General features: G+C 38.8%; 1 protein-coding gene across 6 annotated transcripts in view; it reads right to left on the reverse strand.

The window, feature by feature from the left end:
• The window catches only part of Smyd3 (SET and MYND domain containing 3), a 401196-nt gene that overhangs the window by 297655 nt on the left and 88226 nt on the right, over positions 1 to 15315 (reverse strand). For all 6 annotated transcript variants that reach the window (XR_011372134.1, XM_070023183.1, XM_070023182.1 and 3 more), the window contains 2 exons: positions 7414 to 7521; positions 6167 to 6224 (listed from right to left, as the gene is read on the reverse strand). Coding sequence is in view for 5 of the 6 variants with exons in the window: in XM_070023183.1 (XP_069879284.1) it covers positions 6167 to 6224; positions 7414 to 7521 (166 nt within the window). In the remaining variant the exon portion in view is untranslated. The remainder of the gene's footprint in view (positions 1 to 6166; positions 6225 to 7413; positions 7522 to 15315) is intronic.

Genomic DNA, 15315 nt, shown 5'->3' on the forward strand with positions numbered 1-15315 from the left:
ACTTTGTTTAAAAAGAAATGTGCTCATTACCTGGCTTATGAAACAGTAACCCCTCTGCACAACACCTTTATAATAACCATTTACAAAGGAATGGCACAACTGCAAAGTAAATTTTTAGGTGTTCAGTGATGGCTGTTAAACCAGGTATTTCCTGCCTTTCATTCCATTCTGACATCTCTTTTTTACATGATATATACTTTATCAGCTAAATGTTGCCAGACTTTATCTAGAATCAAAGATCAAACACCTATCAAAAAATAAGTGTACATACAGGTAAAGATATATCAAAAAAGCAAAATCAGTAAGGTGGTAGATGACCACGCCTTCTGCATCATCGTGTACATATGCACAAGCCATCATAAATCCTAATTAAGGTAGTGAATTTAAACTGACTTTCCCCCATGACATAATTTACAACGAGGTCATGACTAGCTGATAAGTAGTATCATCTGAAAGTCAGAAGACAGAAAGTGAGAAGAAAAAAGTTCAGATAAAGTTCAAGTGAGATTTGTCATTCAGAAAGTACAAGTTCTGCCCACACTGAATACAGTGCTGCTTTAACTCAAACAGAAAAGGATGATTTTGTTTCTTATTCTGTGTTAAGAGACTCCACTAAAAATCTATCAAAACAAATATACAAATTCAATAACATTGCAGGATACAATTAACATTATTTTTTATACTCTGATAATAAACTTGCTGAAAAGAAATCAAGAGATTAACTTCATTCATAAAAACTACTCCCAAAACAAAATATATATGGAAAACTAGCCAAGAAAGAAAGAGATCTCTTCAATGACAATTATAAAACCCTGAGGAAAATAATTAAAGAGGATTTTTTTTTCTGGCCTTGGGGCTCAAACTCTGGGATTGAGCACTGTTGCTAAGCAACTTTTTGCTCAAGGCTAGTGCTCTATCACTTGAGCCACAGTGCTACTTCTGGCTTTTTCTGTGATTAATTGGACCTAAGAGTCTCACATACTTTCTTGCCTAGGCTGGCTTTGAACTGCTCTCCTCAGATCTCAGTTTCCTGAGGAGCTAGGATTACAGGTGTGAACCACTAGTGCCTGGCTAAAGAGGATATTTTTAAATGACTAAAAACATTCCTTACTCATGGATTAGAAGTAATATTGTTGAAATTCTGTACTGCTCAAAGTGATCTACAGATTACATGATCCGCCCAAAGTGGTCACAAAAAAGATGGCACTCCACATTGGCGTAAGAAACATATGGAGCCACAAAAGGCCCTGAGAAGCCAAGCAATCCTGAGCAAAACGAAAAAAGTTGGAAGCTTCAAAGTATATGACTTCAAAACATACAACAAAGCTACAGTAGAAATAACAAACTGGTACTGCCATAGAAACACAGAACAATGCAATGGAACCAAGAAGTCAGAAATTAACCCACAAATACAAAATCAACTGATTTTCAACAGAAGTGCCAAGACTGTACACTGGGGAAAAGACACTCTCATCAATAAATATTAGGAAAACTGAATATCTATAACGGAATAATGAAACTAGATCTTTATTCCTCACCATATGTAAAACTCAACTCTAAATAGATCAAAGATTTAAAGACTAGAAGAAAAAGGAAAAAGGTTCAGGATATTGTTCTGGGCAAAGCTTTTCTTTTAAAAATATGTCCCCAAAATCAGATAAGAAGCAGAAATGGGCAAAGGGATTGCATCAAAGTAAAAAGCTTCCACACAAAGGATATAATCAATACAGTAAGGAGATGACCTACAGAACAGAAAAAAGGTATCTGTCAACTATATCTCACAGAGGATTAATACCCAGCATATATAAGAAACTTCAGACAACTCATGTGGTCAAAGTAGACATTTTCAAAAGAAGATACATACTGATCAACAAGTATATGAGAAAATGTTAAACATCACTAATCATAAGATAAATATAAATTAAAAATAATGAATTATCATCTTACTCAGTTCAGAATGACCATCAGTTAAAAGAAAAAAAGTAATAAATACTGACAAAGAATCCAATGTGTATCTAACAAAATTAAGAAGATGAGAAATGGGGTAAGTAGAGGAGCAATGGGCAAGAATGTTGAAGAGGGTAACACGGATTAAGATAAACTATACTGGGCTGGGAAGATGGCTCAGTGGTAGAGTGCTTGCCTTGCATGCATGAAGCCCTGGGTTCGATTCCTCAGCACTACATAAGTAGAAAAAAAAAAACAGGAAGTGGTGCTGTGGTAGAGTGCTAGCCTTAAGATGAAGAGCTGAGGGACAGCGTCCAGGCCAGAGCTCAGGCTCCATGATACACGCACGCACGCACGCACGCACGCACACAAAGATAAACTGTATTGATAAACTACTTTGTTAAATGGCAATTCCTTAGTATAACTACTTAAAGATAATAAAAAGAAAAAAAAGAGTTGGGAGAAAGAGGAAATCTTTTATACTGTTGATAGAAAAGTAAATTAATACACTCATTCTGGAAAACAATCATTCAAGAAAACAGTACTATATTGGAGATACCAGCACTCCCATCTTTACTACACTGCTACTCTCAATACTCAATATATAAAAATCAACTGTGTCCATCCGCAGATGGGGATTAAGGAAAAAATGGTATATAGTTGGACATCAATGGCTAATGCCTAGTTACTCAGGAGGCCGATATCTGAGGATTATAGTTAGATCTAGCCTGAAAAGACAAAAGACAAATTGATGAGATTCGTATCTCCAATCAACCAGCAAAATGCTGAGACTAGAGGCATGCTATGATAAAGCACCAGCAGTAAGCAATAATGCCAAGTCAGAATATTGAGACCTCAATCCCTAGTACTAACACAAAGAGAAAGAGAGAAGAGAGAAATATGTTATATATACCAAAAATACTCAGCCATAAAAATAATGAAATTCTGTCATTTTCAATCATGTGTTGGTAACCAGAGTACACTGTTTTAAATAAACCAAACAGAAAGGAATATCAGACTCATTTTGTCCTTACTAATTAGTGGAAGCTAAAACAGAGAAACTCATAGAGGAAGAGAGTAGTGGTCATTAGTGATTAAGTAGAAAAAGAGCAAAGAGAAGTTAGATAATGGGTACCAAATACAGTTAGACAAGAAGAAACAATACAGAGTATGAATGGGTCAAAGTAGTCTATAATTTGTGACAGTTTTCAGAGTAATAATTTTTGGCTGTTGATTTAAAAAATAGTCAAAAGATCCAAAGACAAATAACACTTTCCTGGACAAGTATAGTGGCACCAACTGTAGTCCTGCACTCGAGAGGCTGAGCCAGGAGAATCATGGTTACACAATGAGAGCCTGCCTCAAACAAAACAAAGCAATAAAAGATAATACTTTGAGATGGAAATGTTAATGCCCCGAATTTATCTTTACAGATTAATATACATACATTTAATTATTGTACCGTACACCATAAATCTGTATAGATACCATGTGCCAACTAAACTGTTATGAAAAGAAGATATGAGGCTCAAGCCAATATAATCCCCTCAAAAATCAGCTAAATGATAACCAGCATGAAGACTGGGAGTGCATCATATAATTAGTAATATTTAAGAGCATTTCACATAAGGCACGGCGTATAAAAGTGCTGCTGAGCAGGGCCAGTGTTAACAGTAAAACTCACTGTAAGAGCTGTTAATTATCTAGCAGTGATACAAGAAAAAAACGAGTAATTAGCTCTCAATTAAAACTTGAAGAGACACATCAAGTTGAACTATAGCATAATTTTGTTGCTCATGTCAGGTCTGCATATTTTCCTTAAATTACTTGTTCAACAGAATAATTAAACTGATGATTCCTTAAATAATAATTTATTACCATTGGCAATAAGGATCCCATAACTATAAATCTTCAGATCCTTGTCTTATTGGCTCAATCCAGAAATATTAAACTATGTAGTGAATGCACCATATGAGTTCTAACTAGCAGAAATATTAAACCATGTAGGGGTACACTTCATGAGTTCTAGCTCGTTTAGGGTTGGAATCATATAGAACCCAAATGAAGAGAATCTGTGCCAAAAAGACAGCAAAATAAATCTGATGTATGCTTAATACTCATGCCTGGAGAGCCTCTCAGCCACCCCTTATAGCCAGAACACACACATGGTAGTTCAGAAAAAGATCAAGTCTTAATACTGTCATAGAGCCTCAGTCCCAAGTACCTTAGCATCTAAAGCAGTAGGAACTCCTAAAGCTCAGTGGAACTTCCAGTCCCCTTCCCTACTTCACACACCCTAGACATCAGAAGTGAAGAAAAGGACGACAGAGAAAACACGATGGGAAACAGAAGAAACCTTTGTCAACTGCTCTAAAGTTTATGTTGCCAATGAGCTGCTAAGGTTGTAAGAATGGAGGAAGTGTTTTCCTGTCAATAATCAAGGACCCTAGAAGACTGAAGGTGTATGGGCTGGACTGACTGCCTCAGGGGATGAGAACTCCCAGTTTTAGGGCTCCAGACCTTAGAAGCCCAAGTCTGAGTTTTAGGCACTCAGGCAGGCTCGCTACCTGGATTCCACCAGCCCATGTCCCAGCACTGTGTCACTAACAAAATCTTCAGCTCTAAGCAGCAGCTAACAACAGCAGTCAGCACCACCTAGCGTCATAGTTACCAAGCTTTAGACTTTCACAGCAGTTAACACTGCAAGTCTCAAGCTTCAGATGTTGGGATACACTGCCTTCAAGGTTAGGCAGAACCAGAAAAGGCTTCCAGACACTGGGGCCTGCGGCCCCTCACCTACCACCTCTGCTTTCTCCTTTCTGAAGCCATGTCCACTGCCTTTCTTTCAGTTTCTTTCTTTTGCCTGACACTCTTCAGCCACCTTCTCACCATTGTACTGCTACTCTGTTACCACCAACACTCCTCTTTGTGTTACCAGCTAATAAAAATCACTAGTTAGAAGCCAGGCACCATCAGGCTGTAACCCTCGCTACTCAGGAGGCTCAGATCTGAGGATTACGGTTCCCAACCAGCCTGGGCAGGAAAGTCAGTAAGATTCTTATCTCCAATTAACCTCTCAAAAGACGGAAGTAGAACTGCAGCTCAAGTGGTACAGCACTAACTTTGAGCAAAAGGCACTTGAGGGCAGTGCTCAGGCCCTGAGTTCAAGCCAGAGGACTGGCACCAAAAATATAAATAACTAAACAACTCACTAGTTGGTAAGGAAAGTGCATCGAGAAGTCTCTTATTAGGCCTCATGTTGCAGTTCCAGGTAGTAAGAAAGAAGGTTGTCACCTAGCTGCCTAAAAAAGAGCTTAGCAGCCTTGCCAGGAAAATGAGTGTTGCATGGGTGTGAAAGCCATACTGGAAGCTATGCTGCGATTAGAGGAAAGGATTGTATTCATACCAATCACAACACAGCTTCCAGTTCCACCAATCAAATTCTCACTGTTACCACCTTAAGTGAGAATAGCTGCAGGGTCTTCTAAAGGTCTCAAAAGTTTGTTTTGCTTGGGATGCTGCATTCTAAGTCCAATACGGTTTTCTGGAGTGGTCCTGATTAAAATGCAGTCCCCAGAGCGGGAGTGGGGTCTCCACTGCAGTGGTCCTGGCAGCTCGAATGTCCTCAAAGTGATCATAAAGTGTCTAGAATAGCCTCACTGCCATGAGGACAGCCTAGCCAAATGCCAGAGAAAGAACAGCTTGGCCAATAGGCCCCCAGGTATAAGGAAAGCGTCTATCTACTGCCATTCGAGAGTGAATGGCCTTTCCTAGAGACTTCCACTCATTCATAGAAAAATGCACTATGAGGTGTTTATAATAAAGAGGTAACAAAAGCTCAACATAAAATTAGCATCCTCAAAGCCTGAACCCCTGTCCCACTGACCCAGACAGAACTGGGTCCCTCTGAACTCAGTTATACTACTCCATTTACCCTGGACACCTTTATGGTGGTTTAAACACTTATTTACACATTCCAAACCCAGAAATCAACAAAATACTAAACTTTTCTTAGGTTTACCTCACATGATGAACAGAAAAACAAAGTTAGAATTAAAGCATTTTCTCAGAGGTAGTGTATTATTGAGGCACTGGATTCAATAGAAAGAGGACAGAAGGAGTGGGGGAGGGGAACAGAAGGGAGGGAACTAGGGAAAGAAAAGTTCAGCAGGACAAACAATGAGGATTTTTTTTTTAATGTTGATGGATGGCCACTTACTTGACTCCAGATCATAAAAAGAATAAAGTTTCTCTGATTCTGAGGGTGCTTCTTCCATCTATGAAGGAAAGAATGAAAACAATGTGTAATGTTCCCACATCATACATTCGCATCCTTGACACGAACCGTCTAAAGAAGACTGCTACCCTTTTTGCTTTCTGATTACTTTCAAGATACGGTTTCCATTTTTGCCCAGGCTGGCCTGGGCCATGATCAAGACCACCAAACCCAGCCTCTCCTGTTCAGATAGGGTCTCACATAGTTTTTGCCCACGCTAGCTTAGAACTATGATCTTCCCAGTCTTACTCTCCTTCCAAATCTCAGTCCCCTAAATAGCTAGGATTTAGGATTATAAGTGAAAGCTACAAGTTCAAGGCTCTGTATTACATTTTGATTACAGTTGAATTACTTAATCATAAATAATGTTAAAATCAAGCTTGTAACCAGTGCAAACCAAGTGCAAAATTGTTTTATAAGACATTTAGAGACTTTAACATTGTTAAAGGCATCTATAAAATTTCAGACTGCCAAAAGAAAGTTGTGGGGATTTTTCCTGATTATTTTAGAACAGTCTTTTTTCCTGTCCAGGTGCACACATGAGCTATGATCTACCTACTTTAGGCTTCCCACCACACACCACTGGGTGCAGCTTCCGTTCCTTGAGAGGGAACCTCACAGACTTTCTGTCCAGGCTGACCTCAACTACCATGATCATCCCTCCTTTGCCCTCCCCAAATGGGAAGACTATAATAAAACCAAGAAAGATATGCATGCTAAATCCTAACCAAGCAACCTGGGAGGCTGCTCGAGAGCAGGACTGCACAGAATCTGATGCTTTGGTACTCTAAAAGGGCTTAAAAGAAATCACTTCACTGAATCAGAGGTACATTTTTTTAAGATTCTTCAACTGAATTAGTAATTAATATCACACTTGAAGAGGCAACAAAAAAGCCCTATGTGTCCTGTGCCTTCCTTCACAGTAAGAAGGTAAAAAAACAATGTAACAGCTACTAACTACTAGCATGTATAGTCCAAGTATCTAATAGGAAAGAGGGGCTGTACTCTTCTTCATTTCACCAGTACCATGACTATTAGAAAAACATTTTTATCCTAAGATAGTGCATGGAATAATCCACACTCTACCTTAACATGGGTTCAATTTCAACCTTACAAATGAATAATAAATTCAAGCACAAATGCTTTGGCTACGATAAAATGGGAGCCTCTGTCACAAGTCAGATACTCACAAGTTTGAAGACAACTCTGCCAAGAAGTCTCACGGAGTCAGGAGGATATCTGGGTTTGCAGCTTTTCAGGCATTTGCATTCCCCCTTGTGGTGTGGCCAAGCTTTTTTCTGTAAGATAAGAATACAGAAGTACATCAGAGACATAAAATGTAATCTCCATTTGTACTGGTTTCAAATGTTGAGAAACATTAACATGAATTGAATTTCAACAACCTAACTATAACTGCAACTCAGAAAAATGTTCTAGTACTAAAGGGGGAGAAGGAGATACTGTAGATGGTTGACCTTTCACATGGAATCGTACACAGTGTCTTAATGTTTAGCACTGACAAGAGTAAATAGCCAGACTGCTTGTATGTTCTACTCTAAAAGGTGGAAGTTGCATTTGAAAGTCCACTCGCTGTGATTTCATAAATTTTAACTCTGCTTCCCTGCAGAAAGGTTTCTCTTGCTTTCACTTATTGCACAAACATGCAGCAAGCCAACGATTTCAGTCGCTACAGCCACTAAGAATCTGACTCAGACTTGAGTTCAAGTCAGCATTTTGCTCAGAAAAATTCTCCATCAAGTTGTGCCTCCATCCTCATGCTATTTCCTAGTTTGGCAGACATAGTGAAAAATTAGTATCACTCCTTCCACCAATGACACTAACAGTGGAAATTCCCTTACTGTGGGGCTTGCAATCTTCCCCTCCATTATTATTCTTTAGTTTCTTCTAAACTAGATTTAGCTAGATCCATGTAGAGTACATGAAATAAGGTTGTGGAAAAAAAAAAAAAAGAGAAAATGTAGAACTTTAAAGTAGGAGGAAAGTCTTACAGAACTTACTTAACATTCTAGAACATGCAGGACACGTGCCTAGGGAAATAACAGAATTTCACTTGACTTCCACAGTAATCAACATGATAGACATGATCCTCATATTAATGACGAGGAAAGTTAAGGATCAAGGTCTAGGATCTAAATATCAAAGTACCAAAAAATAAAAAGGGAAAGTAAAATCCCTTAGTATGCTAATCATGAGTGTTAAATAACTACCAGGCTTGTACAAAGCATGCATGAGTTGCCTTACAGCCAACACAAAAAAAAAAAAAAAAAAAAAAATTGGTGCTGGGAAGGTGGCTCAGTGGTAGAGTACTTGCCTTGCATGCATAAAGCCCTGGGTTCAATTCCTCAGCACCACATAAGCAGAAAAGGCTGGAAGTGGTGCTGTGGTTCAAGTGGTAGAGCACTAGCCTTGAACTGAAGAGCTGAGGGACAGCACCCAGGCACAGAGTTCAGGCACCACAACGGATTTTTTTTTTTAAATGTACATAATCTCTTTGGACAGAAAATTAAAATGCATGGTTTTACCAATAATTAAATCAGAGGAGGAATTTATCCGAAGGATGCTAGTCAACACTCTGCAGTCTTTAATAATACTTAAAATAAATTACAACTACAATGCCTTTCATATAGCTACGTCCATTATCAATACCTGTAATATGCCAGGCACCAGTGGTTCACGCCTGTAATCCTAGCTAAACAGGAGGCTTGAGAATTGTGGTTTGAGGCCAGCTTTGGCAGAAAAGTCCAGGAAACTCTTAGCTCTAATGAACCATTTAAAAAAGCTAGAAGTGGGGCTGGGAAGGTGGCTCAGTGGTAGAGCGCTTGCCTTGCATGCATGAGGCCCTGGGTTCGATTCCTCAGCACCACATAAGCAAAAAGAAAAAAGCCAGAAGTGGCGCTATGGCTCAAGTGGTAGAGCGTTAGCCTTGAGCTGAAGAGCTGAGGGACAGCGCCCAGGCCCAGAGTTCAGGCCCCACAACCAGACCCCAAAAAAAATAAAAATAAAAAATAAAAAAGCCAGAAGTAGAGCTCTGTCTAAAGTGGTAAAGCATCAATCTTGAACACAAAAGCTCAAGGACAGCATCCAGGCCCCGAGTTCAAACCCCCAGCCAGGATGGGAGTGCGCGCATGCAGGCACGCACGCGCACACACACAATGATAGAAAGATCCACTGTTAAGTAAGTCTGAAAAACACAAACTTGAGTAGACCCTGCCTGGTAAAATATATTCAACTTACAAAAGGTTCAAAAACTGTGCATTAAAAAAATCTGTACATATTTTCCATATACTTTCCCATGCCTGCCACTGCCAGCCTTAGGAAAGTTCATGTATGTACTCTGTTACCTCGTTTTTGAGTGAAAATATTCTAAGTAGACAAATGCATGATCTTTTATACTAATAAAAAAAAACTCAAAGTGTTGGTGGTTTTCACCAACCTTCTATGGTTTAATTAAGACTGATCATAACTTTGCTGGGCAAGTTTCCCTTCGGTGATAAAAGTGGATTAATCTGGAAGACACCCTTCATGAGCACACTGTGGCAGGACTGAACAGGGGTCAGCAGGCCTGGAATGGAGCCTTTGACACTTGTACTATTGACAGAGAAAATGTCTAGCTGAACAGGATTGCACTCAGTCAAGTAGGACAGGGTCTGTTGGGAAAAGGGATTTTAACTGTAGGTTTTAATCAATGTCTGTCTCACCTACAGGAGACCAGACATAGCTCTTTTCCTACTAAACCTCTAATTTCAAGCCGCTCAGTTTTCTGGTAGTTTACTGGGGTAAAACATCTACAAATATATCCCAGATAATGAACCATCAGGTAGATGACATTGTTAAACATACAAATTTTGGTGAAATCCTGTCAAAAGTGACTTTAGGGCTTTAAAATAATTAATACTCAGCTCTTATTTCTCAGTAATAGAAAGTAGACAAAATGTTCCTGAAAGCTATTCCAGAATCACTGCATAAAAACATCAGGCAATACACTTATCTTCCCATTAGCTTAAGAGAAAAAAAGAAAGAAAGAAAGAAAAAGTTCATTCTTTGCATTTAAAAGCCAAATCAGACCATTTAGGTATAAATACAGAAAGTGATCACACCACTGGAAAGTGGTCTTTTTTTAATAATTCTGAGTTTCAGCCTATTCCATTTCTTAACATGGCATTAAAAACCAGACATTTATAACATTAATTGTTATAGAGCTTATTGCTCAGCTGCTTACCACTGCTTACACATCTAAACATATCACAGAAAAGACTAAGAAATCTTTTAAGCAAACCCATTTAACTAAAGCAAAACCTGGCAATGAAAACATTAGGTACTATCTTCATTCTACCAACTTTAGCTCTGATCTAGACCTCAGTGGTACATTGGACTTGTATACCTGCCACTTTCTCAAAAGATATATTCTTGATTTGTTTCCTGTGTTTTTTTTTTCTTTACTAACAGTAGAGAATACAAATAAGATTTTGTTCACAAAACTGGCTGTGATGTTTTCTCAGTTGAAATTCACAACAATGCACAAAAAGCACAAACTGGCATGGGAGACAAAGGGTATTAAATTTTTTCATTACAAAGCAAAAGATACCAGCAAGAGGGGGATGGGGACTACCAGTGGTCATGGAGGAGGGGATGAACCAATCACAACAGCCACATGTATCAGACACATGGATGAGATCATCACAATGAAGCTCATTATTTTTATAATACAAGAATCTCAAAAAAATACAAAAAGTATGCAGTGACACTACTGGAAACTTTTAAAAAGTGTAAAATTTTATAGCTAAACCAAAGCAAAAAATAATAGGAGATAAAAGAGTTTAAGAGGGGATAAAGGAACTGAAAATATCTGCTACAATTCCATATGTCAGGACATGCATGATTTGAAAAACAACCTCAGAACTGACTATCTCCAGAACCCTCATTTAGAACTTTAACCACTCCCAGTTCCTGGCTGGGGGGAGGAGGGTGCCAATACTGAGGGCTGTCTGGGAAACGTCTGTGGGTATTACGTCTGTCATTTGCTTGCACAGGGCTGGATACCTGGTGCACAGGAAGGAGAGGCCAGGCCTCCTGGGCGTAGCTGTTCCACACAATGAAAACTGGTTCCAAATCCACAAGCTTGAAGTGTCTACCACATATTCCATGAAGGTGGAAACCTTTTTGTGGTTATTTGAGCCTAGAACCCAGCTTTCTTTTACTTGCTTCTATATACAGCACTATTTTTTTTTTTGTAAATCATGGAACTTTACCTGATATTCATCAATGTTTCCTGAAGTCATAGCACTAAAGGTAATACCTCCTGTCATATTTGAGGAACAAGTGGGCATTTGTGCAACCTTCTCACAGTGACCATGTACATCTGAGCAAGAATATGATGTGTTTATAAGTGGTCAAGCCTGAACATTTACATAGAACAATATGTACCATTTTAGACAATTTAGTAGCAAATAAATATGATTTTTTTATGTTTTAAAATATTCAATGTTGAATACAGGTTGTCAGATACATGAAGAGCTGAAAAGCTAAGATCTAGGAAAAGAAAAGTGGAAAGCTAACCAGGATATCTAGCAGGTATAACTGACAGGTACTGATTTGCATAAAACCTCCTGAGAGCATGTTAGAGAGTCATGTAGAGTGTAAAACACCTACTGCATGCTTCTCTCATGAACAGCAAGAGCACCCTGACACAACTTTAGCCGAATTAGACAGAACCAAACATAAAGGAGTGAGGCAGAAGGATGGCCACAGGGCATCAAGTCATCAGAAAAATGAAACATTCACCTATTTTCTTAGGAAAAGGAAATTTCAGTCTTCTGGTTAGCTAAGATCCACCTAATACTAGGCAATAATAATAATAATATGGGTGATCCGCAGAAGTCAATCATCATCCAGTGCAGGCAGCAGTTTACAGCCCACAAGTCAAATCCACCTGCCCAACTTATTATGATGTTGTACTGAAACACAGCCACACTTGCTAGCTACATTTATTCATTTCATACCACAAAAGGGCTGAATAAAAGAAGCCATATGGCCCACAGAAAAAGTGTGCCAACCTCTGATCTATGGATTAACTTAATTTATCCAAAGAGCAAAGTAAATCATTCCCTTTGATGGAATTCCAATCCTGTTTGTAGGAAACCTCTAATCAAAACATTAACACCAAAAAGGGCATCTTCATTCCATTTCCCCAACACAGGTAATTATTAAGTTTCAAACTCCCAAAGTCAACTGGAAGATTCATCAGTGATGAGGGTGGCTTAATCTCATTAGAAAGGCCAAACTATGGTGAGACAGCGGGCTGCAGAAACAAGGCAGATGAAGTCACCGAGGGCTGCTGCCACCGGGCCACTCCTGAGCTAACTCGCCAGGCCACACTCAAGCAAGGACCGAGAATGAAAATCTTGTGGCAGGCAGAGCACAGGATAAAAGTGTGAGCTAACCAAATACCTGCATACGTGTCTCAAAAACACCCTCCTACTATTGGCATGATTCAGAGGAAGCAAGGTTGAAATAGGAAATCTAATTTGGGCTGCACTTAGGGCTTTGTGTCTGCTAAAGAAAGAAATATGAAAAACATACTTAATAAGCCCTGTTATGAGTGGTATTTTCTTTTTCTGAGACTTGAACTCACGGCCATGTGCCCTTGCTCAGCTTTCCTGCTCATGTCTCATTCTCTACCATATGAGCCACACCTCCAGTCTGGTTTTTGTTGTTGCTGGTTAATTGGAGATATAATTTCAAACATTTTTCTGTCTGGGATGGCTCTGAATCACAATCTCCACAGACAATCTCTGTCTCTGAATAGCTAAGATTACAAATGTGAGCCACTGGCCCCTGGCTTTGTATTTTCTTAAACAACATATAAAGGTAAGATTTACATTACAGTAAAATATAGCTTGACGATACTGTTTGACATTATCTGACCTATACTCTTATGTGTTTGTGTATATCTAGCCACATTCCAACACCAAAATGAAGATTCAAATTAAGTTATTACTTTCTCTCAAAGTCCCTTTGGGCACTTGTATGTCCATATACACCATCTAGACAACCTGCGATAAAAACTTAGATCTGCAAGAATAAAGGAAGAGCATCAAAGAAAGAATAAGATAAAATAAAAGCTTTGTTTTTCTTATCCTGGTGGATAAGACACATCAGAGTCTGTTCAAAATGGTGGTGGCAGCCCTGAGTGGCTAGGGGCACCAGTGTTCCAGAGGGTAGCAATGACAGGAGGTGGGAAGAGGAGGAATTAGAATTCCCTCTGATTGTAAGGCACGCCCAGAATCTGTGACCCAGTGAGCATTATTTGGAAGTAGATTTGGAAGAATTATAAATATGTATTACAAACTCAAACATCACCCAAAAACTGGTATGTAAAGGAAAAAATATAATCATTTAAAATAAAATGCTTAATTAAAAACCACCAAAAAAAAAAAAAAAACAGAAGAAGTCACATAAAGGAACAAAGGAAAGGAAATTGAAGTCAGGTATAGGTGGCTCACTCCTGTAGTCCTAGCTACTCAGGAGGCTGATCTGAGGATTGAGAGGGGAAGCCAGCCTGAACAGGAAAATCTATGAAACTCTTATCTCCAATTAACTACTCAGAAAAGGCCAGAAGTAGGTGTGGCTCAAGTGGTAGAGCACTAGTCTTGAGCAAAAACCTCAGGGGCAGTGTCCAGGCCCAGAGTTCAAGCCCCAGGACCAGAAAAAAAAAAAACAGAAATGGCAAATACACTCAATATTACTACAACTAAGTTGACTTTGACTACAGACTGTCTATATGCGTTACTTAAAACATTGTTGGTGAGAATAAAGAAATAAAACCCAGTGCAATCCTGTCAACTCTGAGGTTTACATGGAGCTATACCTGAAAAAAACTAAAGACTTGACTTTCTTCATTGTCATCCCTTCATTGTCATCATTTTTAATATGGTATTCAAAAACACTTATGAAGACTCTCTGCTAAATGCTTACTAATGTCAGATTCATTTACACCTATCAAAAATGAACCAAATCATTCTATAACTAAGCATAAAATGTAAACCCAAAATGTGATTCACACGTTTAAAGAGGTTTATAATTACCACCTAAATTAGAGCCACTCTTTGCTTCTCAAAACTGCAACTTGACACAGAACCTGGTTACATACTCTGTTCAGACAGTAATTCAACGAGAAATGTATACATTATGACTTGAATTAAATCTAGAATAGTGAAATAATGCACATTGAGTTCACTTGAGGTTGGTTTGCTTGCTACCAATTTTATTTTGAGTGAGGTTTTTCATAATAAAACTTGGCCTGCTCCTCTTCAATTTTATAATCATCTGGAATGTTCTGTTTAATAAGACAGCTTGCCCTGTTATAAAGTTATATGACAGATTCATCGCAGTAAGTTATGGACAGAAATACAAGGCCACTGATGACAAAAATACTTTATTAGGACCAGAAGCAGTCCTATAAACTGTAACAGAAAGGGAAGGGTGATTAATAGCTGAGTAAGAATTCTCCACTCAAGCCAAGTACCAATAGCTTACACCTATAATCCTAGCTATTCAGAAGGCTGAGATCTGATTTCCAGCCCCAGCAGGAAAGTCCATAAGACTATTATCTGTAATTAACTACTAAAAAAAGAAAAAAGGCTGGGAATGTGGCTTAGTGGTAGAATGCTTGCCTGCATGCATGAAGCCCTGGGTTCAATTCCTCAATATCACATACACAGAAAAGCTAGAATTGGCTGTGGCTCAAGTGGTAGAGCGCTAACCTTGAGCTCAGAGAGACTTAGGGACAGAGCCCAGACCCTGAAGTCAAGCCCTAGGACCAGCAAAAAAAAAAAAAAAAAAAAGCTAGAAGTGGAGCTATGGCTCTAGTGTTTTAGAGCACCAACTACAATAAAAGCTCATCAAAAGCACTCAGGCCCAGGACTGGCACCATAGAAATTGTCTACTCATAAGACACATAGAAATCACCTCTAGAAAACTCAAGTGAGGAAAGGGGTGGAGAAACATTTTATTCTGTATGACTCTATTGTGTTACTTTTCATAATAAATAATGAGCCACTGATAGTAATGAT

The sequence above is a fragment of the Dipodomys merriami genome, unplaced genomic scaffold (assembly GCF_024711535.1).
Source record: "Dipodomys merriami isolate MVZ:Mamm:240054 unplaced genomic scaffold, mDipMer1.0.p SCAF_158, whole genome shotgun sequence".
Lineage (NCBI taxonomy): Eukaryota > Metazoa > Chordata > Mammalia > Rodentia > Heteromyidae > Dipodomys > Dipodomys merriami.